Source organism: Marmota monax, unplaced genomic scaffold (genome assembly GCF_021218885.2).
Source record: "Marmota monax isolate L192 unplaced genomic scaffold, Marmota_monax_Labrador192_F-V1.1 WCK01_AAM20220418_F8-fsc00019, whole genome shotgun sequence".
Classification (NCBI taxonomy): domain Eukaryota; kingdom Metazoa; phylum Chordata; class Mammalia; order Rodentia; family Sciuridae; genus Marmota; species Marmota monax.
In genome coordinates this window covers 5,019,483-5,041,622 of record NW_026695242.1, presented here as the reverse complement: position 1 = coordinate 5,041,622, position 22,140 = coordinate 5,019,483, and the positions used below count along the sequence as shown (strand labels likewise).

The window sequence follows — 22,140 nt, the reverse complement described above, 5'->3', positions numbered from 1 at the left end:
GAATGTTAACACTTTCTTGCAATATTTGTTAGTAGTCATGCCTCTTTATCTCTTTACGGCATCTTAGTTTTAAATTGTTATTTTTGAGAATATAGTAATAAAACATAAGTATGGATTTTTAAATAGAAAAGCCAGCTTTTAAATGGGATGACCGTATGTCTCAGTTTGCCCCAGACAGTCTTGGTCATGCCTGATATCCAGACATGATATTAATAACTTCATTTATTCTCAAAAGTGTCCTATTCAGATAATAAATTAGCTAGCCACCTACTTACATAGCATATTGTTATAATAGGTTTTAGTTGTTGAACTGTTATGTGAAATAGGGACCTTAAAAAAAGGAAACTATTTATTTTGGCTAGATTTGGATTTTTTTCATTGGTCAGACATTTTTTTTATTAAGAGGGAGTTTTAAGTGTCTAGTATATTGTACAAGAAGGCACAGTATTCTGAAGTTTGAAATAATTTATTTGCTATCTTGCTTTTAGAAGGTTATATAACTTTGCTGTTACTGTTGTTTTCTTGTCTGTTAACAGAGATAACAACAATACCTACCCTACTCAGTTGTTGGGAGGATTTAAAAGAGAACACATAAAAATGCTGAAAATAGCTGTGTTAATCTTCATGTCATTCATTTGCTCCTGAATGTTGAATTTTAAGTGAATAAGTTTAGGGGATATTGCTATTTAAGTGGACATTTGTAACTTTTTGGATGTATTGCTTTAAAGGAGAGCAGGGAAATAATGGTAGTTGGAACTATATGTTGGGTTGAAATTTTGGGGGCAGAGGGGCTGAAATTTAAACATTTTGTTTTTCAGTACTGGGGATTGAACCCAAGCACTTTACCACTGAGCTATACCTCCAGTCCTTTTTATTTTTTTTATGTTTTATTTTGAGAGAAGGTCACACTGAGTTTCCCAGGCTGGCCTCTAACTTGTGATCCTCCTGCCTCAGTCTCCTGAGTAGCTGGTATTATAGCTGCATCTGGTTAAACCTAGTTTGTATGCTAAAAATAATGAACTAATAAAATGTGAAAAGATATACTGAACCAGAGGGAGAAGATAAAATATATTTGAATATGCAAGAAGTGATAGGGGTTAGAATGCAGATGGAAATAGGATTGGCTTTATCCAGTTAAGGGACTTCATACACATTACTCTTATCTATTCACTTTTTAATTTTTTAATGCCCAAAGTGTGTGTGTGTGTGTGTGTGTGTGTGTGTGTGTGTGTGTATAAAATAATAAAACCATAGATCCTTATCTCAGTGATTTTTTTTTTCTTTTCTTTTTAGTGGTCCTAGGGATTTAACCCAGGGCCTCAGACATGATAAGGAGTACCTACTTACAAGCTATGTCCTCAGCCCACCTCACTGAATTTTGGTAATAAACTTACTTGTGTAAACCACACTCAGCTCTGGATATATAGTGTGTTTATCTCCCCACAAAGTTCCTTCCTGTCTCATTGTAGTTAGTCATGTTCCCTCCCCACCTAAGCAACCATTTTCTGACTTGTTATCATTAATAAGTTTTACCTGTTCTAGCACTTCATATAAATGATGGAATCATATGGTAAGGACTATTTGTGTTTGATTACTTTTGTTCAGCATGATAATTTTGAGGTTTAGGTATTTTGATGTGTGTCAGAGTGTGTCTTTTTTCATTGCTGAGTAGTATTCCATATATGTGTATAACATCAATTTTGTTGATGGACATTGGTTATTTCTGGTTTATGTCTACTATGAACATACTTATATGTCTTTGTGTGGATTTGAGTAAGTATTAGCATTTGAATTTAGCTTAATTTGACCTTTTTAGTTTTCTTGAGTTAGAAGTTTATTGATTTTAAACTTTTCTTATTTTGTGATATGTGTTCAGATAAAAATGTTTCTCTCTAAGCAGGGTGTGTGGCACACACCTGTAATTCCAGCAATTTAGGAGGCTGAGGCAGGAGGATCACAAGTTCAAAGCCAGCCTTGGCAACTTAGACTGTGTCTTTAAATAATACAAAATACAAAGGGCTGGGGATGCAGTTCAGTGGCAAAGCACTCCAAGTTAATCCCCAGTACCACAAACAACAAACAGTACAAAAGACAAAACAAAATGTATGAAAGATGATATATCATGAGCTTTGTAATGTTTTGAACAACCAATAAAAAAAAAACACGTTTTAATGTATTCACTTCAAATTACTTTATGATTTCCATTGTGGTTTTTCTGATCCACAGGTCCTTTATATGTTCATTGTTTAATTTTGTAATATTTGGGGTTTTTATAGTTAGTTTTGAAAATTGTTATTCAATTTAATTTCATGGTCATCAGGGAGTGTATAGTATATACCATTTTAAACTGGAGAGTTTGGTAGTTTGTGTTATACTCACAATGTTGTAGGATAACCAGTAATTTAATTACTTTAATTTCAGAACATTTTCATCACTCCAAAACAAAACTTCATACCTGTTAGCAGTCACTCTACCTATCTGGTCACCCCCAGTTCTCTGGCAGCCACTATTCTGCTTTTTTGCCTTCATCCATTTGCCTTTTCTTGTCATTTCATGAATAGAATCATGTAGCTGGGTATGGAGGTACTCACCTGTAGTTTTAGCAACTCAAGATAAGGCAGAAAGATGACAAGTTCAAGGCCGGCTTCCTTACCTTAGCAAGACCCTGTCTCAAAATGAAAAATAAAAAAAGGGCTGGGGGGCTAGGGGTGGGGCAGGGCTGAGGGGCTAGGGATGGGGCAGGGCTGGGGGGGTTAGGGGTGGGGCAGGGCTGGGGGCCTAAGGTTGGGGTAGGGCTGGGATTGTGGCTCAGTGTTAGAGCACTTGCCTTGAAAGTGTGAGGCTCTGGGTTCCATTCTCAGCACTGCATATAAATAAATGAATAAAATAAAGGTCCATCAACAACTGGAAAAAAGTAGTGGGGATGTATGTAGTTTAGTTGTAAAGCTTCCCTGGGTTCAATCCCCCGTTCTGTCCCCGCCAAAAAAGAGTAAAATTAGGTAATATTTCATCATTTGTGTTTGGCATTTTTCACTGAGTGTAATTTTTTCAGTGTTCCTCAGTGTTGCATTGCTTATTATGGTTAACTAGTATTTCGTTTTACAGATATTCCATATTTTATGCATTTATCAGCGAATAGATATTTGGGTTATTATCACTTTTTGGTTATTACGAATATGGTAGTGTAGACACTCATACAAGTTTTTGTATTGTCATGTTTTTGCTAGGAGTGGGATTGTCATATGGTACTTTTATGTTTACTCTTTTGAAAAACTGTCCAACCATTTCCCAAAGTGGGTACTTCATTTTACATTACCTGCAGCAATGTATGAGGATTCCAGTTTCTTCACTATCTTGTTAATACTTGTTATTGTCGTCCAGTCTTTGCTGAGAGGCTGTATGTATTTGTTGGGGCACATCTTAAACACTCAGCCAGGCTTATAACTCTTGCCATAAACTTTTCTTCTGCTTATGCAAAGCCTGGTTTTCAGTCAGAGGTGATTATTTCAGGCCTTCCAAGGTTGTTCCTGAGCATGCCTGCAGTCTTGGGCACAGGCATGTGGCCTTCAGTATTCTCAGGAATATTCAGAACTTTTAAAAACCTCTGGTGTATATTTTATTCCTCCAGTTTTCCTTTTATATTTTTAGTTAGCTTGTTGTTTGCTCCCATAGTTTCAGGCAGCTGGGATGTTAAACCGTTGCAGCTGATTGTTTTTGACAAAAACCTTGGAGAAAAGGCTGTTCGCATTGGGTAAAATCTGAATCAGCTCAAATAATGGGAAACCTTGGGAGTGGAGATTTTCAGGGAACTGCCAGTCAGCTGAAATAATGAAAATTCCCTGAAAATGGGGCTTTAAAAGAGTTGCAACCCTTTTCTCATCCCTTCAGTTGTGATTAGGCATCTCTGTTCCACTGTTTGAAGGCTGTTGCTTTTCAAGTCTGCCATGGAGCTGAGGAGAGGAGGGTGGGAATGGGGCAGTTAGGATGCTACAAAGCTTGGCTGGGCTCAGTGGCTCAGGCCTGTAATCCCAGCAGCTGGGGAGGCTGAGGCAGGAGGATTGCATGTTCAAAGGCAGCCTCAGCAATTTGGCTGGGGATGTGGTTCAGTGGATAAGCACCTCTGGGGGCAATCCCTGGTACCAAAAAAAAAAAAAAAAAAAAGGAATCCTACAAAGTTTGCTATTCTTACCAAGATTCAGCTATCTTTACACAGTCTTTCATTTTCTTCAGATTTAGAATTTTTGTGATTTAATTCTATAAAGCTGTCAGTTTTGCAACCTAAACATACTTGCTTATTAAAACTATATTAATACTGTAATAAACTCTACCAAAAGAGAGACAAACATGTGCATTTGTAGGACTGCCTGTCAGGCTAGATCCTTGCAGAGGGAATTCCTAGCATGACTTGATTTATTTTCGAGAAAACAGAGCAGTTCTTCTTTAGATGCACATATTAATCTATGTGCCTGGCAATGGTGAGCTCTCCATATCTTGGTGGTTCCCTTCCATTATCTCATATCTGAAATCAGATGCATTTCCATAGCCTCTTCTTTTCCCCCACGTCTAACTGAAGCAAAATTTGGAAAAACAAAAACAACAAAATTGATTTCCTCAAAAGAAATCTGTTATCATAGATAAACTCCTTGGAGACTGACTTCAGCTAGTCTGCACATGTCCGTTTAAAATGAAAACCATCTTTCCTTCTGTTGGCCTCTTCAGAGTAGCTCTCACCATCTTGTGCGCGCGCGCGTGTGTGTGTGTGTGTGCGTGCGCGCATAATGTGTATTGAATTGAAGGGTGCTCTGATACACTGAGCTACATCCACAATCCCCCTTCCCCTTTTTTAAGACAGCTAAGTTATTGCAGCTGGCCTTGAACTTGGAATTGTCTTGCCTTGGCCTCCTGAGTTGCTGGGATGGGTTTGTGCCACCATGCCCAGCTCAGTCGTGTTTTTGATTTAGTGCTCCTCAAATTGTTTGTTTGAAGCCTTTGATTAAGAGAGTCCTAGAAAAGAACATTATCATTATTATTAGCCACTGTTTTTATTGCTTTTAAAGAGAGGACTCTTGGGAGTCCTCACAGGGCCTTTCCCAGTGATGTCATCCTATTTGTTTTTTTATTTTTGGGATTGAATACAGGGGCACTCTACTACTGAGTTGTATCTCCAGTCCCCCCACCACCCTTTTAATTTTGGGACAGGTTTTTGCTCAGTTGCCAAAGCTGGCCTCCAATTTGAGATTCTCCTGCTTCAGCTTCCCAAATCTCTAGGATTACAGGCATGTACCACTGTGCCTGCCACACTCTTTGCTGCTTCTTTTTTTTGTGTGTGTGTGTGTGTTGGGGGGTGCTGGGGATTGAACTCGGGGCCTCATGCATGCTAGGCAAGCACTTTACAGCTGGGCTACATACCCAGGCCACCCTAATTGCTTTTTAAACGTTTTTCTCCTGTGGTTCTGGGGATGAAACACAGGGCCTTATGCCTATTAAGCAAATGCTCTACCACTGAGCTGTGTCCTTAGACCCTAAACATTTTTTATATCTGTTTTCATGTCCTTTCCCCAGCCTTTTCTTTTGAAATACTTTGACTCACTAGAAATTGCAAAAATAGTACAGAAGTTCCTGTGTACTCTTTACACAACTTCCCAAGGATATATCTTACATAACCATAATATGTTACCAAAACCAGGAAATTATTGTTGGTATAATACTAATAATTTGAATATATTCCTTATTAGAATTTAACCAGTTTTTGTAAACTCTTCTAGGTAGTGGTAGTTATGTATGGTTCTACAAAATTTTATCATGTCCAGGTTTCTCTAATTATTATCACAATCAGGGTGCACAATCAGTCCACAAGGAAATTCCTCCATGTTTTCCCTTTATGGTTATGTTTTCCCCCAAACCTTGAATCTTGGCATCTACTGATCTATTTTCCATGTCTGTGATTTTCTTACTTTGAGATTATTTAGTGGAATCATAAAATATGTAACCCATAGATGCTACATTTTTGTTACTCAGTACAATGCCTCTAAGATTCATCTAAGATGTATTGTAATTTATTCCTTTTTATTGTCAAGTTGTAGTGTATCATAGTTTGTTACCAATTCACTTCACTTAGGTTGTTTGAAGTTTTTTGATGTTAATAATAAATCTGTTATGAACATGTATATGTAGGTTTCCATGTGAAGTTTTCATTTCTTTAGGATTAATACACAGTGGTGTAGTTTCTTAACTATATTTGAATCTGCCTGTTTTATCAACTACTGAGAGGAGTGTTAAAACCAACTAAAATTATGCAATTAGGGGTGGGGATACAACTTAAAGGTAGAGCCCATGCTTAGCATGTGTCAAGTTCTGTCTGCAGCACCAAAAACAAACAAACACAAAGCTATTTCTTTTCAAGCTGCCCCCCCCCCCCACCCCATGTGTTTTGAAGCCATTTTATTTGGTGCATACACCCTTTGTTTTGCAGTATTGAGCTTGAACCCGGGAGGCTCTACCACTGAGCAACAGTCTCAGCCCTTTTTAGGTATAATTTTGAGTCAGGGTCTCTCTAGTTGCCTAGTATGGCCTTGATTTTGTGGTTCTCCTGAATTGCTGGGATTGCTGGCATGTGCCACCATGCTCTTAAATTTCTTAATATCTGATGATACTCCATATTATAAAGTCTATCTCATCTGATATTAATTAGTTGCAACTAACTTTTTTTTTTTTCTTCACATAATGAGGAAGCTGTATTCATCTGAAACTGGGGAAAGGCAGGCTTAGGGTGCCTCACTTCAATATGCTGTCTGTCATCTTAGACTTCTGTCAATTATCTCTGAGTTCTCTTCAGGTCATCCTGCCTCTCCATGGTAGTCCTCCTGTCTTCCTCTGCCTGGGGTTTCAGCACTGGGCTCTGTAGACTATGGCAAGGACCTAATCTATTGCTGCAGAGTAGGGGACAAATTGATGAGTGGAGAGACCTGCACCTGCCATTTGATCTTGTCTCTCCAGTGCAGCTTTCCTAGGATTAGTTTTCATGTTGTATCTTTTTTTCTAATTTGTTATTTTCAGACTCACCATGTCCTTTTATTTAAAGTGTATCTTTACTAAATAGTATCTGAGTCCCCCCCCCCAACTCTGTAGCTTTGTCTTTTAATTGGAGTGATTAATCCTTTATAGTTGATGTAATTATTATTTTGATTGGGTTTAATTATACCATCTTTTTGTATTCTCTTTGTCCCATGCTTTGTTTACTCTTTCCTACATTTTCAAAAATTAATTGAATGCATCTAGTTATTTCATTTGACATCTTCTGTTGGGTTTTTAGCTATATCTTTGTGTTATCATTTAGAGATTGCTTGAGGGAGTGCAGTATTCATCTTTAACTTATTCCAGCCTATCTTAAATTAGTGTCATGTTACTTCATCTTCCATATAGGAACCTTTAAAATGTAATTTTACCCTAGATCCAGCCCTGACCTATGAGAGCCTGAGAGAAGTAGTAGTCTGTTGATTAAAAAAAAGGTCAGAACCTATAGCACAAAATCACTCAAAGCCCCTGTGTTTTGGGAATGTCAGCCCTTGGGAATATAAATGTAATTAAGATTTTTAAAAACTTTTATCTTTTGGTATCTAACTGGTTTAGATTAGTTGATCAAAATAAAGTATAAAACAACGCTTAAAATCAGTTAAAAGTTCATCAAAGAACTTTTAGAATCGAGGAGAGGAAAGAATGAATAAATCTTTGGGAGGGAGGGAAGCAGTGGCTTGATATGCAATACCAGGAGCCATTACTCTCATTGGGAACAGCACCCTCTGGAGTTGTGCAGGGGCAGCTTGTACAGCTTTATGTGGTAGCTCTTGGGTAGGAATTGGTCAGAAATTATTTATAAAGTGAGGTGTCTTTTGAGAAATTTAAAAAAAGATCATTGGGCCAGGTATAACGCAACACTTTGGTAATCCTAGCTTCTGGGTAGAGAGAGGCAAGAGGATCACGCATTCAAGGCCAGCCTGGGCAACTTTAGGGAGATTTGCCTCAGATAAAATAAGGGTTGAGGATATAGCTCAGTGATAGATTGCCCCTGAGTTCAAACTCAAGTAGCTCAAAGAAGAAAACAAACAAACAAAAAAAGATTGGGAATTTTCCAGGCTAAGTAGGGGAAGGACTTTGCAGGCAGAGTCACATTCAGGGAATATGATTAAAATAGGTTATATGTATTAGAATGATAGAGAGATAAGGGAAAATAGATACTATGTTTCAGAATCTTAATTAACATGCATGCTTCTTCCCATTTTAACATCTCTGTAATTGGTGTACCTTTTACAACTGATAGTCTTAGATCATCATCAGAAATTGGAATTATTTAGGATTAATGGTAGATGTGATGAAATATGGTAGATTTGAAGCCTGGCATGACTGCGCATGCCTGTTATCTCTGTGACTAGAGAGACTGAGTTAGGAGTATCAAAAATTTGAGGCCAGCCTCCGTAACTTAGCAATAACTTAGCAAGGCTCTAAGCAATTTAGCAATGCCCTAAGCAACTTAGTGAAACCTTGTCTCAAAATAAAAAAGGGCTGGGGACAAATGTCTTCTTTGATATAAGGAGAGCAACTAAGAACAGAGCAGGGAGGAAGAGCATGAGAAGAAGATTAACATTAAACAGGGATGAGAGGTGGGAGAGAAAGGGAGAGAGAAGGGAAATTGCATGGAAATGGAAGGAGACCCTCATTGTTATACAAAATTACATATAAGAGGAAGTGAGGGGAAAGGGAAAAAAAAACAAGGGAGAGAAATGAACGACAGTAGATGGGGTAGAGAGAGAAGATGGGAGGGGAGGGGAGGGGAGGGGGGATAGTAGAGGATAGGAAAGGCAACAGAATACAACAGACACTAGTATGGCAATATGTAAAAACATGGATGTGTAACTGATGTGATTCTGCAATCTGTATACCGGGTAAAAATGGGAGTTCATAACCCACTTGAATCAAATGTATGAAATATGATATGTCAAGAACTATGTAATGTTTTGAACAAATAATAATAATAATAATAATAAAAGGGTTGGGGATATAGCTCAGTGATAAAATGCCCTGGGTTCAATCCCCAGTTTAATTAAAAAAGAAAGAAAGAAAGAAAGAAATAGGTTTGAACTAGACTCAGTGTCTGTATTTATTTTTAATTTTTTTATGGGATTGAACTAAGGGCTTGTGTATTCTAGGAAGACAAATTTGCTCAGAAAACATTCCATGTTCATGAGCTGGAAAATTTAAAGTTGTTAAAATGATAATACTTAAAAAATGGACCTACAGATTCAATGCAATTTCAATTAAAATCCCAACATCCTTTTTTGCAGAAATAGACAATCTGATCTTAAAATTTGTATGGAATTGCAACAGACCTAAAATAGAAAAAAAAAAAAACAAAACATCTAGAAAACCAACAATGTTGGATAATGTCCTTTGCTGCAGAAAAGTCCAGCTTATATTTTCTTTTCTTGCATATGATTTTACTGCTGTATTTAAGATACTTAAGAGAAGTATCTAAGAATTTATAATTAATTCAAGATCATAGATGGGCATAGTGGTCTACACCTGTAATCAGTCAGTGACTTGGGAGGCTGAGGCAGGAGGATCACAAATTTGAGTCAAGCCTGGGACACTTTAGTAAGACCCTTTTTCAAAATAAACATAAAATGGACTTGAGGATATTATAAAGTGCCTGTGGGTTTAGTTCTCAGAACCAAAACGTTTCAGGGCTCACGCTTGTGACTTAGTAGACTATTACAGAACTACAATAATCAAATGAGTGTGGTACTGACATACAGATAGACATTAAGATCAATATAAGAGAATTGAGAATCCAGAAATATATACTGTCAAGAAATTCAAAACCAACTCACAGAATAGGAGAAATATTTGCAATTTTATATCAGGTATATCTAGCATGTAGAATATGAAAAGAACTTTAATAAGCAAACATTGAAGAAATAATCAGCCCAATTAATAAATGGGCAAAGAAAAACAGGCATTTCCCCCAAAGATGTACAAATGGCCTATAAACATGTGAAAGGATGATAACATTATTTTTCATTAGAAAGGTTCAAATCAAAACCACAAGTGAAAAAAATGAACTAAATTTTGGCAAGGATGTAGAGAAATTAGGACAATCATACATTCTTGATAGGAATGTTAAAATGGTATAGCTACTGTGGAAAACAGTTTTGGTGTTTCCTCAAAAATTTAAAAACAAAATTGATCCAACAATCTTACTCCTCTGTGTATACCAAAGACAAATGAAAACATTTCCATACAAAAGCACAAGTACGTGAATGTTCATAAACTGCATTATTTATAACATTAGACAAAAATGGAAACATTCCAAATGTTCTTCAACTAACAAATGTTTAAACAATATGTGGCTTATATCCATAAATGGAATGTTGTTATACTGTAAAAAGGAATAAAAACCTGATACCTGCTACAACATAGATGAAACTTGAAAACATTATGCTAAGTGAAATAAATCAAGATAAATACAAGGTTATTAATATGATTCCTTTTATATGATATATGCAGAATAGGCAAATACATAAAAACAAAGGATATTGGTGGTTCCCAGGAGACTGGGCCAGGGGGGAAAAGTGAATGACTGCTTAGTGGGTATGGGGTTTCTTTTTAAGGTGATGAAATTGTCTTCAATACAATGTTTGGGTGCTGGGAATGTAGCTCTTTGGTAGACTACTTGCCTAGAATGTGCCAGTCCTAGGTTTAATCCCTAGCACCATACAGATGCCCACAAATGATGGTGACGATAATTGTACAAGATTTTGAAACATTTTGAATATACTGGCAGTTACTGAATTGTATTCTGTGTTCTTTAAAATTATTAAAATGATTGATTTTATGTACATAAATTTTACTTCAATTAAAAAGAAATAATTGTTCCTTAACTTAGAATTTGTGGTGTTCAAAGAAAGAGGGATCTTGCTTCCTCATCATTAATACTCTTCTACATTTTTTCTTGTACCAAATGATCTCAAACAATTTGGCAAATAAACAAACTCATTCTCAGATAAATTAGCAACATTGAAAGTTACTTTTAAGAGAGAAATAGTGGAGATTCATGGCCTTTGAATTGTATTCTGTATGCTTTTTTTTTAACTACTCTTAACATCTTTATTCTCCCATTTATACTATGGTTCCATATCAGAGGTGTTCATTGACAATAATGTAAAAATTTAGGAATTTTTTATTGTATATACTTCTTCCAAATAAACAGTAAATTTTAAGTGAAGAACAGCAATAGGAATGAAAAAAATACATGTTTTTTCCACAGAACGTTACTCAATACTCAATAAATGATAGTGTACTTGCTAATAACAGATTTAAATTTCCTGAATTTCCCTCCAATTGAAGGTATTAAATGGTATTTCAAATATAATATAGTAAGTCATTTTGGGATGCAGGAAATGTTTAAAGGATAGACTTTCTAAAAAGAAATATCATAGTTATGTTCCTTAAAACCAAGGCTACCAGTCAGAGGTGATGGGATTGATGTATGGGCAGCAGGATACTATTTTATCATGATGGGAATGCCCCATAGTTTGATTCTGCTGGTTACCTGACTGTATGTTTAACCAGACACTTAAAAAGAGCAAATGAATTGAATTGCATTCCTCTGTCATATATAACAAATTAGAATAAATAAAATAAAATAAAAATTAGAAAGGGCAAATGAGAAGGAAAAGACAGCCCCCAGAAACACTTTCCCCATTATCATTATTATAATTTTTTTAAAAATAACAGGTTTTAGGAGTTTTTATTGTTTTTAAAACAGTGCTCAAATCAGAGTAGTCCCTGAGAAAGTAGTGGTAAAGTTTATAGTGTTTGCCTATTGATACTTTATCTTCTAAGTGCTTATTTTCTTATCTGACATTAGACTTATTTTGATCACAGATGTGACTTGATGTGTAAATAAATAAATATGTTCTCTTTTAGTCCCCCCTCCCTACTTTCTTTTGTTTTTGATTTTTTTTAAGTTGTAGATGGACACAGTACCTTTATTTTATTTGTTTATTTTTATGTGGTGCTGAGGATTGAATCCAGTGCCTCATATGTGCTAGGCAAGCATTCGACCACCGAGCTACAACACCAGTCCTTCACTGCCTTACTTAAATAGAAAAGGGACAAACATCTTCTTGTATGTTAAGTCATAGTTGCCTAATCTATGGTGTCAATGAAATACTAATTCAATCTTTTCAACTCATTATAGACTATTAATTGTAGGATAAACATTATTCTAATAAGAAAACACTGAGGCACTCTTCCTATTGATATTACCTATTGATGATATTGATAGTCACCAAATGGTAAGGTTGGTAACTGGTTTGGAGGCAACTGCAAGGGATTTTCAGCAAACTGGAGACCACTGAAAAAGTATATGAGGCAAATCTTACTGAGTAAACTAAATGAGACGGATGCATATGTGGACACTGGTCCATTTCTGGCTGCTTATGTGTTTCTGTTTAAGGCATCGCTTGTAGTGGAGTCCTTTCTTTCCTTGGCATTGAGTTCTACTGCAGTTACTTATGAAAAATAGATTTCTTCAAAGAAGAAATTGAGAATTATATCATCTCTGATGTCAATCATGGAGGCCCCAATCACAGTCATTCACAGTTAAGGGAGGGCTGTTGCTTGGACTGTCAGAGGACTTGCTGCTTACTCCCTAATAACCATCAGTAGCTAAGGACCTTATTTATTAGCAAGAGGGAGAGTGTTAATTGTCAGTCATGTTTATTGAATATAGAACTTTGTTATGGTAGACCTTTAAAAAAAAAGAACAGTGAAATGAATTAGCTTTAGTCATTAAGTGTTGAATATTATTTTTAAAAATCACATGATTTGCTTTCTTCTTTTGTTATATTTTATTTCATCCAGTTTAAAAAATATTTTTTTGTGTGTGTGCTAGGTATGGTGGTACGTGCTTGTAATCCCAGTAACTTAATTTGGGAGGCTGAGAACAGGAGGATTATGACTTTTAAGGCCAGCCTGGGCTAGTTAGCAAGAATCGTGTCTCAAAATTAAAAAAAAAAAAAAAAAAAAATCCTTTTTTTCAAAATTACTTTGCACTACCTCTAAAATGTTCTACATGTAATAGGTAAGCAAAGGTTTAATAAACTACTGTGTTAGATTTATTTTCAGGTAAAGTGAAGATGTTTATATTTGGTGTATTTTACATATTTATAACTTGTTCTTGTATTTTGTTTATGGTTTTTAGAGAAAATATTCTCTTTGGAATGGGAAATCCTCTTCTTGACATCTCTGCTGTAGTGGACAAAGATTTCCTTGATAAGTAAGTATTAAAATCTTTAAAAATATGGATATACAATGAGAAATATATTTGAAGAAAATCTTTTGAAAACTGTAGAATCAATAAAGTCTTCACAACTTTGAATGCAAACTGATAGTGAAAGTTGGAAATGACTTATCTACATTTTTACTACTGTAACTTTATATATAATTTATTACAGAATCAAATAGTATAACAGGAATGTAGGACAGATTTAACATTTACAATGTAAATAGAGTAATTGACTATATTGACAAATTAAAAATGAACTGTGTGTGTGTGTGTATGTATAATCATCTCAATAGATACAGAAAAACCATTTGACAAAATTCAGTATCTATTTGTGACAAAAAATAGCATACAGCAATTAGAAGGGAATTCTAATTAGAAGCAATTAGAAGGGAATTTCCTTAACCTCATAAAGGTTACATAGGGAAAAACCTACTAAAATCTTTTTGCTTTTTCATTTTGATTCTGGAGATTGAACACAGTAGTGCTCTACCATCAAGCTATATCCTCAGTCCTTTGTACTTTTCGAGACAGGGTCTCGCTGAATTGCTGATGCTCGCCTTAGATTTGTGACCCTTCTGCCTCAACCTCCCGAGTCTCTGGGATTGAATGTGTGTGCTACCATGCCTGGCTTAAAAATCATTCTTTATGATAAAAGACTGAGTATTTTCCTCCAAGATCAATTCAGGAACAATTCAAAGATATTACCTCTCATTACTTACGTTCAAGATATTTACAGTAGTATTTGAGGTTCTAGGCAGTGTAATTAGGCAAGGAGAAATAAGATAATCCAGATTGTAAAGGAAGAAATAAACTTGGTATTTCTGGAAGATGTGATCATCTCTGTAGGTTATCTAAGGAATCTACAAAAAACTATTGTCTAATTTCAAGAATTACTATAAAGCTCACATAATCAAAACAGTAGTATCAGTGTAAAGATTGACAGGTAGATTGTTCATGTAGTATAAAAAAGTCCAGAAATGGGCCTACACATAAATAGACAACTGATTTTTTAAAATTTTTTTTTTAGTTATACATGGACACAATGTCTTTATTTTGTTTATTTATTTTTATGTGGTGCTGAGGCTCAAACCCAGTGGGTCACATGTACGAGGCCAGTGCTCTGCTACTAAGCCATAACCCCAGACCAAGACAACTGATTGTTGACAGAAGGGCAGGATATTCATTGGAGAAAGGATCTTCTTTTAAATAAGTGGTGCTGCAACAATTGGATAGTCATGCACAAAACAAATGATCTATATTTTGCTACAGAATTAGCTAGTAGAACTAAATGTGAAATTTAAAATGATAAAATTTCTAGATAATAACATAGGAGAAACCAATTTTAATTATTTGTTTATCGATACTGGGGATTGAACCCAGAGGTGTTTAACCTCCAAGCCATATCCCCAGTCCTTTTTATTTTTTTATTTTAAGACAGGATCTCACTAAGTTGCTTAGGGCCTCACTAATTTGCTGAGGCTAACTTTGAGCTTGATGCTCCTGCCTCAGACTCCTTTGTCTCTGGGATTATAGACTTGTGCTACTCTCTGGCAACAAACTGATTTTAAAAATGCGCAAAAAAAAAATTTGCTGGGCATGGTGGCACACACCTGTAATCCCAGTGCTCTGAAGGCTGAGGAAGGAGGATCGCAAGTTCAAAGATAGCCTTACCAACTTAGTCCCTAAACAACTTAATGAGTCCTGTCACAAAAATAAAGCACAAAAAGAGCTGGTGCTTAGAGGTTAAGCACCCCTGGGTTAAATCCCTGGTATCAAAAAAGGAAAAAAAGTTTCAAATGTTTACCAAAGATGTTTAGTTAGTAAATAAATAAAGGTGCTCAACATCCTTAGTCATTGGGTAAATGTCAATAAAAGGCATAATGAAATACCACTACATTATCTGTTAGAATGTCCAAAATTTAAAATCTGTGCATACCAGATGTGGGGCAGGATGTATAGGAATTGGAACATTCTGTTCATAGGAATGTAAAATGGTACACCTGATTTGACAGTATCTTAAGAAGTAGCATACATTTTCTGTTGGCCCTAACCATTCCATTCTTCTTCTTCTTCTTTTTAAAAAATTTTTTTTTTTTTTTTTTTTTTTGTAGTTGTAGATGGATACAATACCTTTATTTTACTTATCTTTATGTGGTGCTGAGGATTGAATCCAGGGCTTTACATGTGCTAGGCAAACACTCTACCACCAAGCTACAACCCCAGCCCACCGTTCCATTCTTTAGGTATTTTGCCCAAGAGAAATGGAAGTACATGTTCCTAGTTGCTTACCCATGTTCATGGTAACTTTGTTTTTAATAACTAAAACCTAGAAGTGTCCTAAATGTCTACCGGCAGGTGAATCCTTGAACCGAGTGTTTACCCATACACTGAAATACTAGTGAGTTATAAAAAAAGAGATACAGTATTACTTGGATGAAATTCTAAATAATTATATTGACTGAAAGAAGCCAATTAAAAAAAGAATATATATTGTATAATTCCATTTACATAACATTATAGATAATTCAATTTCATCTTTTTTATATTTATTTTTTAGTTATAGGTAGACACAGTATCTTTTTTAATTGTTTTTTTTTTTTTTTTAATGTGGTTCTGAGGATCAAACCCAGTGCCTCACACATGCTAGGCAAGCGCTCTGCCTCTGAGCCACAACCCATCACCCTCCCCCCCTCCTTTTTTTTTTTTTTTTTCCTGATACAAGGAATTGAACCCAGGGGCAATTAACCACTGAGCCACATCTTAGCCCTTTTTAAAATTTTTTGAGATAGGGTCTCACTAATTGCTTAAGGCCTTGTGACATTGGCCCATACTGTCCTCAAACTTGTGATTCTCTTGCCTTCCTGCCTCAGCCTCCTGAGTCACTGGGATTACAAGTGTGAGCCACATTGTCCAGCTCAATTGAATCTTTAATTACAGAAAACAGATCAGTGGTTCAATGTGGTGAGTCCAGGGTGCAATGGAGGGTGGAAAGAGGACTTTTTAAAAAGGACAAAAGGGAGTTTTAGAGTTAAATTCATTTTCTTGATCTTTTGTTGATTTCATGTGTATATACCTGCACCAAATTGTATACTTAAATATATACAGCTTCTTTTATGCCATTTACACATCAGTAAAGCTGTGATATATAAAACAAAATCAGTTAAACATGAATTCATGGATTTGAAATTAGATCTCCTTTGTTTGCATAGTATGAGATGTTTTATCTAAAAAGCTAACTAATTCATGTTCAATATTTAAAAAAATTCAGGGCTGGAGTGTAGGTCAGAAGTACTTGCCTAGCACGTACAAGGCCTTGGGTTGAATCAGAATAACACACACACACACACACACACACACACAAATGATGAATAAAAATACCAAGAAAGGCTGAGTGTGGTGGCACATTACAAGTGACTGCAGCAGAAGGATTTCAAGTTTGAGGTCAGCTTGGGCAAGACCCTTTCTCAAAAAATTAAAAGTGCTGGGGATGTAGGTCTGGTAGAGTGCTCTTGGATTTAGTCCCCAGTAACACGGAGGGGTTTGAGGGTAGAATACAAAGAAAGTTAAAACTTTTATTACTATTCTTGTGAACGCCTCCAGATATCTCTTAGTCATATATACCTAGAGATACATGTTTATGTTATTAGGAGCTCAAAGGGAAAGGAGGAAGGTTTTAGGGTTATATTCATTATATTGATTGTTATATTAAGTATCTTGGTTATATTCATTACTTGAAGCTCACATAACTTTGTTTTATTAGCAGCTGATTCTAAATGGCCAGTTGAAATTTTATTTTATTTCAGGATTTTTTTTTTGGGGGTGGTGGTGTTGGGAATTGAACCCTGGGCTTCATATATACCAGGCAAGCACTCTATATCTCTAGCCCTACTTTGGGAATTTTCTGCAACATTGAATTTGAAATCAGTACTCAGAGATAAAAAGCAAGTTTTTGGATCCTAGCCATTAAAGGTGAAGATCTACTTATTACATCCCCACCAGACCCATTTCTTACAAAATATATGTGAAAACATGCCTTATGATTTTAGCTGGATGAAAGGTTTTTTTGTTTGTTTGTTTGTGGTGCTGGGGATTAAACCCAGGGCCTTGTGCATGTGGGGCAAGCACTCTACCAACTGAGCTGTATCCCCAGCATGCCTTATGATTTCAATAGACTATATTTAACTTAACATTTCAGACCATGTTTAGTTAAATATTTTACCTTTTAACTATGCAAATACATTATCCAGGGAGAGTTTACTGTGTACTGTATTGCTGTGGTTTGAATGATGGTGTTCACTGCACAATTCTTACTGAATTTTAATCTCCAGTGCAATGTTATTAAGAGGTGTGGCCTTTGAGAAGGGTGGAGCCCTTTATGAAAGGACTTGTTCAACTCCAGGGCTGCAAAGGCCTCAGTGTACTGTTTTGACCCTAAAGGAAGAATTTGGAGGACTCAATGAGAGGGTTCAGACATTTTATTACTCACAGGCTCCTTGACAGCACCAGGCTGTTGCACCACACCCGTAAGTAGAGGAGTATATACACAGGATAGATTTTTATGCCAGCTGCTCATGTGGGTCTATTCAGATGTTTTATGAGTACATGACTTGACTTTATAATTCAGGTCCTTCTGCTTTGATCTCCACCTAGGGATTGGAGATAAGGGAAATGGCCAGTTTCCCCCCTCCTTGCCCCCTTAACACATTCTTAGGAGTCTTTTGATAACCTTCAGAAACATCAAGTCTTCTAGGCACTCACTTGTATTTACTCCAACAGGGCTTAGGGTTGATTCCAGGTGTAGTGGCACATAACCTGTAAGCCCTATGACTCCAGAGGCAGAGACAGGAGAATCACAAGTTTGATACCAGCCTTAGCATATTAACAAGACCCTGCCTGAAAATTTAAAACATAAGGACTGGAGATGTATTTCATTGATTAAGTGGCCCTGAGTTAATTCCCGATACCAAAAAAGAAAGAACAAAAAAGTTGAATAGAGAGCCTGTACTTCCACTCATTTTTAATTTTTTTTTTTTTAGTTGTAGCTGGACACAGTACCTTTATTTTATTTATTTATTTTTATGTGGTGCTGAGGAACAAACCCAGCGTCTCGTACATGCTAGGTGAATGCTCTACCACTGAGCCACAACCCCAACCCCTCCATTCCTTTTTTTTTTTTTTTAATAGTTTTTAATCATGGTGAACACAGCATTATACAAGGATACAAGGAGACGTTATTCAGCCAACAACAAAGAAATCTATCTTTACAGATAATTATTAGCCCTGCAAGTGCAAGGTCTCAAAAAATTGGGTTAAGACTCAGAATTGTTCCTCTCCACGAAATCTTTAGTGAAAGGCGAAAGATTTATAGGATCTGAAGAGAAACCAGAGTAGTATTCTTTTTAAAAAAAAAAAAAAAAAAAAATTTTTTTAGTTGTCGATGTATCTCTATTTATTTATTTATATGCTGTGCTGAGAATTGAACCTAGTGCCTCACACATGATAGGCAGGCTCTCTGTCAAAGAACTACTACCCCAGCCCTGCACTTCCATTCTTTAAGTTATGTGAGGACACAGCGTTCCTTTCCTCCTGAGGATGTAGCAACAGAGTACCTCTCAGAAGCAGAGAGCAGCCTCTGTTAGATACAAATCCTGACATTGCCTTAATCTTAGACTTCCCATTATCCAGAAATGTGAGAAGTAAATTTCTGTTGTTTATCAATTACCCAGTCTATGGTATTTTGTTATATGAGCATAAATATATTAATACATATACCATATGAACTGAGTGTATTTTTATTAGTACTTTACACTATGAAAGTGAGTTAAAGATCAGAAATTTTTTGATATAGTCCCCCCCCCCCCCAATTTTGAACCTGCCCTCCACAAGTAGGCTTTACACTGAACTAAATCCTCAGGCCCCTCCCCTCCCTTCACTTTTTTTTGAGACAAGGCCTTGGTAAGTTTCTGAGGCTGGCCTAATACTTGCTGTTTTCCTGCCTCAGCTTCCCCAGTTGCCTCACTGCACCTGGCCTGATTCTGAATTTTTAAGAAGAGTATTTGGCCTTTTTAAAATTTTTCGTTTTTTGATATCTGGAATTGAATCCAGGGGTGCTTAAATACTGAGCCACATCCCCAGCCTCTTTTTTTTTTTTTTAATTTTGAGATAAGGTCTTGCTAATTTGTTGAGGTTGGCTATGAATTTGTAATCCTCCTGCCTCAGCTTCTCTAGCCACTGAGATTATAGGCCTGCACCACCATGCCCAACTAGCATTTGCCTTTTCAAATGAGCATATTTATCAATTTAAAACTGATGCTAATTAAAAATGTGAACTTGTATTGAAGCTTTTTGAGGAAAAAAAAAAAAAAGGCTGGAGGATATCACCGTATACAAAGGGGTTAATGTCTCACCTAAGATGGCTTGCTTTCTTCCTTGAATGTATATTCCTTGCTTCACCTCCAAAGCCTTCATCTCTCTGACTCTGTTCAATTTCTTCATAGAAAAGCATTCTGGTCTTCTTACTGGAGGTCTAAATCTGGTTGCTTTATTCTTTTTTAAAATGTGGTACTGGGGATTGAACCCAGAACCTTGTACGTACATCTCCAGCTCTTTTTAAAATTTTTATTTGGAGGAAAGGTTTTGCTAAGTTGTCCAGGATGGCCTCAAACTTTCCATCATCTTTCCTCAGCCTCTTTAAGTAGCTGGATTATAGGTATGTGCCAACTTGCCTGGCATGGTTGCTTTATTCTTAAAGTTGGCTGGAGAAAAATGCTGGAGGTACCATAATACAGAGTTCCATCTGATACTTCCCCTTTTGTTTCTTACTTCAGTACTGCTTCCCTTTAATTTCTTCTGAGAGTAAACCTCTAATGTACTGTAGGAATTTTACATTGTGTAGGTGAGATGGTAGTCAGTTCCCTGACTTTTAACTCTGGGCCTTATCTGTGTCCTCAGTTGTACTTGGCACCTTTATGAGCTGAAACTTAGGGCTTATTAATACAGATGGACTAACCTTGCTTATCATCTTAAAGCCTCTTCATGTTGCACTTGAGATTTTAGTTTCTTCAGCTTTTCTATGTTACTGTTCACCAAATGGTTCTCTTTTTCTATCTAATTTATGGAAACCTGTTGACTTTTAGTTTTTGAGACATGGTCTTGCTATATTGCCCAGTCAATCTACTAACTCCTGGCTCAACTCCTCTTGCCTCAACCTCCAGAGTAGCTGGGATTACAGGTGCATACTGTTGTGCTCAGCTATTATCGTGTCTCATCATCCTGTATATGGGGACACCTATAAAAAAACAAATTGAATAACAACTATACTTCTTAATGGTCATTTTGAAGTAAATATTAGATTTTTAGAGTTTTATTCTTTTGAGGAAAGTAATAGGTGAATGATTAGATCATTTAAAAAAGTATATAAATAAAAAATGTAAATTTATATATATAAAAGATATATAAACTATGATTTTCAACCTAGTTTAATGCACCCGTGTCAGTGTCTTTAAAATATTCATAAAATTGAATGTTTAATATTTAATGGATTAATACTTAAATTACTAATCTTTTGATCTGATGTTCACCAAATTTTTGGAATTTTTCTTATCATTTTAACAATGTTAAATGGAAAGTAGAGTAGATGGGCTTTCTGCCATATTTAAGTAGAAGTCTAAGGGTGTATGTGTATATTTTACTATTATGTGTATATATTTACTGTTATTATATATATAATAGCAGGAAATATGTAACTACAGACTTAAAACTTGAGGTAATTTGGATCTTGGAATTAATTTAATTATCATTTGTACTCATTTTACAACAGAGAAAATAGGCTCAGAGAAGTTAAATGTTTTCCCTGTGATTAGTTAGCATTTCAAAACTCAGATGGAAACTATATCTCTTGACTCACTGCCTTTCTTTTTAACTACATTAGTAAATCATGGCTACTTAAACAGTATTGTACAATTATTATTATTATTATCTACATACTAGATTTTGGAATTCAAAACGAGTAAGTTTGTTAGAGCAGTTACTGGATAAATAAATTTTTATCTTACCTTTCTTTAGTTTAAATCTTCTGAAGATTGCTGGTCTCATCCTTTAAGTATTCTTTAACAATTTGTATGATTTATGTGATGGTCTTATCTGTTAAATGTTTAAAGTTAATCTTAAAATTTTAAAGAGCAGTTTTTAAAAACAGTAGCTGTCACATAGAAATGAACTTTGCAGATTAAACTAGTGAACCACAGAGGATTGAAAGTAAAGAAAGCCCATGGAGAATCCATCTGAGAACATTTTAAGAGTAAAGTAAAATATAAGAATGTAATAATTTTCAGATAATACCTACCATTTATTGAATATGGTTTTCTTATGTTTGTTTTTGGCAGTACTGGGGAGCTCTTCCACTGAGATACATCCCTAGTACTTTTTATTTACTTTTTGAGACAGTCTTAGTAAATTTCTGAGATTGGCCTTGAACTTTGGTCCTCCTGCCTCAGCGTCCCAAGTTGCTGGGATTACAACTTGGGAAAACCATGCTTGTTTGAACATGTTTCAGATGTATATGGTATTAGTTTAGATCTCATTAGAATTCTATAAGTTACGTATCCTCAGAATAACTTGAGCTGTATAGATTTGTACATGGGTACAGAATACATCATTAATAGTACAGGGCTTTGAACTATAGATTTTAATTATAAAAACTGGTCAGGGAATGTAGCTGAGAGGCAAAGCACATGCTTAGCATGCATGAAGCTCTGTGTTCATTCCCCAGCACATATCAACCAAATAACAATTGT

General features: G+C 35.8%; 1 protein-coding gene and 1 non-coding gene across 4 annotated transcripts in view; one reads left to right on the top strand and one right to left on the bottom strand.

The window, feature by feature from the left end:
• Positions 1–22,140, top strand: part of Adk (adenosine kinase) — a 488,318-nt gene that overhangs the window by 31,129 nt on the left and 435,049 nt on the right. For all 3 annotated transcript variants that reach the window (XM_046419601.2, XM_046419600.2, XM_046419602.2), the window contains exon 2: positions 13,262–13,336. In XM_046419601.2, coding sequence (XP_046275557.1) covers positions 13,262–13,336 — 75 coding nt within the window. The remainder of the gene's footprint in view (positions 1–13,261; positions 13,337–22,140) is intronic.
• Positions 18,622–18,736, bottom strand: LOC124076155 (U5 spliceosomal RNA). The gene has a single exon (XR_006846261.1). It is a non-coding gene; the product is annotated as a U5 spliceosomal RNA (small nuclear RNA).